The sequence below is a fragment of the Hylobates moloch genome, unplaced genomic scaffold, assembly GCF_009828535.3.
Source record: "Hylobates moloch isolate HMO894 unplaced genomic scaffold, HMol_V3 SCAFFOLD_4, whole genome shotgun sequence".
Taxonomy (NCBI): Eukaryota; Metazoa; Chordata; class Mammalia; order Primates; family Hylobatidae; genus Hylobates; species Hylobates moloch.
This window is the reverse complement of record NW_026652279.1, coordinates 157,952,802-157,956,435: the sequence shown is the minus strand read 5'-3', so window position 1 is coordinate 157,956,435 and position 3,634 is coordinate 157,952,802. Positions and strand designations below refer to the sequence as shown.

Here is a 3,634-nt window from a genome sequence, read left to right as displayed (position 1 = left end):
TATTCTTTCCACCCCATGCCTCCCCACACTGGAGCAAGGAGGAAAAGCCCAACAAACTCAGTATTGAAAATTGGTACATATGTCTTTATGGAAACATATGCACATGCATCAATAGGCACAAATGCAGGCAAATACTCTCACAGGCAAATGCTCTCACATGAACATTTGGCAAAAGAGTCCCTTGACTCAATGCTGATGTAAAATTATAAAAATTTAGATCCCTCCTGTTAGAGTTGTCAACTACTGATGCTCTTCCTCTAATCTCTTCTAGGAATTTTTATTACATCACAATGTTACGGGATCCAGTGTCACGTTACCTGAGCGAGTGGAAACATGTCCAGAGAGGGGCCACGTGGAAAACCTCTCTTCATATGTGTGATGGAAGAAGCCCCACCCCAGATGAGCTGCCTACCTGCTACCCTGGGGATGACTGGTCTGGGGTCAGCTTGCGGGAGTTTATGGATTGTAGCTACAACCTGGCTAACAATCGCCAGGTGCGCATGCTGGCTGACCTCAGCCTGGTGGGCTGCTACAACTTGACTTTCATGAACGAGAGTGAAAGAAACACCATCCTGTTGCAGAGTGCAAAGAACAACCTGAAGAACATGGCCTTCTTTGGGCTCACTGAGTTCCAGAGGAAGACACAGTTTCTCTTTGAGAGAACATTCAACCTCAAGTTCATCTCCCCCTTCACACAGTTCAACATCACGCGGGCTTCTAATGTGGAGATCAATGAGGGTGCCCGCCAACGCATTGAGGAGCTAAACTTCCTGGACATGCAGCTTTACGAGTATGCAAAAGATCTCTTCCAGCAGCGCTACCACCACACCAAGCAGCTAGAGCACCAGAGGGACCGCCAGAAGCGGCGGGAGGAGCGGAGGCTGCAGCGAGAGCACAGGGACCACCAGTGGCCCAAAGAGGATGGGGCTGCAGAGGGGACTGTCACCGAGGACTACAACAGCCAGGTGGTGAGATGGTGACCCCCTGCCCTCTCCTCTCTCAGGAGAGGGAGGATGAGCAGGCACATTGACCTTCTGTTGAGGTACCTCGGAGAAGCTGGGCCATTCTGAGGACATCTGGCTGTATGTGCTTGATTTGGACATCTTCTTTCTTTGTCTTCATTTTTATCCAGCTGGAGATTATCCATCTTGTTTTTTTTTTTCTTGACATTTTGCAATTGGTGATATCAAGTAGGGTAGGAGTGCATCCCATACAGATCGTTTTAGAAGGCCAAGGAGAGCCACACCGAAAAAGGAGACAGTTCCTGTGATCTCCTTTGCAGGAGCATAGAATAGTTTGGGTACCAGGAACCCACAGAGGCACACATGAAAAGCCAAATTATGGCTTGGATGTTCTGCTGAAACTGGTCTATATCATACTGTCTCCTGTTATGAGAATATCAGTCGGTATAAAGAGAGAAAAAGAGAAACACATTTCAGCCCTTAGATGAGGTCTTACACCAACCCCCACTTGGCTGTTGGCTGTCATCTTGAACTCTATTTGAATGTGACTTAAATCACAAGTAACGTGTTTTGTTGTTGCAGTTGTTTTGAAACAAAATTATCCAATTATTGACCATGGCTAGAGACCCACATCCTACAAAATCCTGACACCATAACCTTAAGCTATACCTTTCCTTCCATCTTTTAGGGAACAGGGAGTGGATCCAGGACAGGGGAGGTTGTAGCCCCTGAGAAATGAACATTGGTAGGAGCATTTAAGAGAAAACTTGCTTATTTGCCTAAAGGGGTCTCACTTTACCAATTGTTACTTTCAATGTGAAGAATGAATGATAAATTAAGAGAAAAAAATATCAGGAAGGTCAATATATGCCTAACATTTCTAAACTGGCTACATAACCTTAGATTTTAAAGGAATATTTCAGAGTTTAACATTTTTGGAGAAGTTATGTTCTTTAATCTGGTACCACCAGTCTTGAAAATTTGCCACCACAGAGAGAAAGATGTTTTTAAAAGCTTGGCCCAAAGAATAGGAATTTAGCTAGCATGTATACAAAATACATTTGAGGTTACTAAATGAATAAGAACTCTGAATGAGGTCAGGAGACATGGAACACCATTCATGGGATGGTTATCACAGGAGTTTAGACAGACTCTGCCTCGCAGCATCTTGAATATCTCCAGCCTGTTCACTGTTTTCTTCCCACACAATCTTTACCTGTTGTTAGACTGTAGCCACAGACAGTAAATCAGGCCAGAGTGTCTAAAACTGGACAAGAAATGTGCTGCATTGCTGAGTTCTTATTTTTGCCTTTTCATAATCCCAACTACAATAACAAGAATTTTATTGAATAATAAGGGGATATGTATGGAAGAAGGAAGAGAAAGCCTTTGTCTAGCATGATTAGGAAGATCAGAGTGAGTGGGAAGTTTCACAACGGATTGATCTGATCAATCCCTTCAAGGAGCTGAAGGCAAAATGTGTGAAACCCCTAAATCAGATTGAAAAGCCTATTTCATTGATATCCAACATGTTTCATGTTTAAGCTAGCTTTACCTAAGCCACTTCTCAGCCTCCAGAATACTCTCTCTGGGGCTGTGAGTCAATCGGCCCACACGCATTCATGGAGTGCTTACCTGCACAGAGGGAAGTCCAGCAGCTCCACCAGATAGAGATCTGGAGATGCTTCTCTCACTGTGCTTGGCTTCATCTGGGGTGCAAGGGAAGGCATTATCGGGTGGCTCCCTTGCTCCAGGAACTGAAGGAGGCCCTTTTCACACCTTAAATATATTCTGCACAACAAATGGATATTGTTAGTCTCCACTTCATAGATGAAAATAGTGAAGCCCACAGAAAATGAGTAGCTCCTCCACAGGTTGTAAGCTAGGTCTAGCTGACTGCAAAGGCCAAATTCTCTTTACTCCATCACCATATCCATATGGAATAAGGGCTCATCCTACCTAAAGCTTCTTGCCAATAATGCAAGAAGCCAGCTGCAATTTCCCAGAAGCATTTTTCTCTAACCCATGTGGGTAGCCCGACCATGACAGCACCACGCTAACAGTGACCCAGAGCCATACTGCGTTGGGTCAGTCCAGCCCCCTCCACATCACTGAGCCATCAGTGAGCTGAGAGATCAATGACTTTTTTGGCAGCTGTGTTTCTTTAAGCCATATACAAGGGTAAGTTAAAAGGGGCCAAGTAAATATTGCTTGTTAGTTGGTAGAGATTAGGCTCACAAAATATTTCTTCATTTCCAGTGATTTGTTCCTAAGGTAAGAAGGGAAGGAGGATTGCAGCGGGGATTAATGAGCGTCTCTCTCTCTAGCTTCTCATCTCGTTGTTAGGATCTAATGTTCTGCCTAGAATAGCAGGACTGCAAATTACCCTTCTGCCTGCCCCTGTGACACACACACACACACACACACACACACACACACACACACACACAACACACACACACACACACACACACACACACACACACACACACACAATCCGGTGTTTTGTCATGTGGAAAATCAAAACAAGTTAGAAAGCATTCAGATTGTTTCTTTTAAACTCACTTTAAAATTTTGGCAAGGAATTCATGCATAACTGAGACTTGGAGGCAGCCCCTGCTCACTTCATGCTGTTCCTTAGGCACCTCAAGATTGGTATCAAAGGCTTCCAG

At 44.4% G+C, this 3,634-nt stretch overlaps 1 protein-coding gene across 1 annotated transcript; it reads left to right on the top strand.

Annotated features, from left to right (window-relative positions):
• The first annotated feature begins 272 nt into the window (after positions 1 to 272).
• Positions 273 to 3,402, top strand: HS6ST3 (heparan sulfate 6-O-sulfotransferase 3). The gene has a single exon (XM_032151139.2). It carries the CDS (start codon positions 291 to 293, stop codon positions 978 to 980), a length of 690 nt encoding a protein of 229 aa, XP_032007030.1. The 5' UTR covers positions 273 to 290; the 3' UTR covers positions 981 to 3,402.
• The last annotated feature ends 232 nt before the right edge of the window (positions 3,403 to 3,634 follow it).

Bases quoted from the DNA above. Each gene is read 5' to 3' on its own strand.
- HS6ST3 (XM_032151139.2), top strand. From the start codon at position 291: ATGTTACGGGATCCAGTGTCACGTTACCTGAGCGAGTGGAAACATGTC.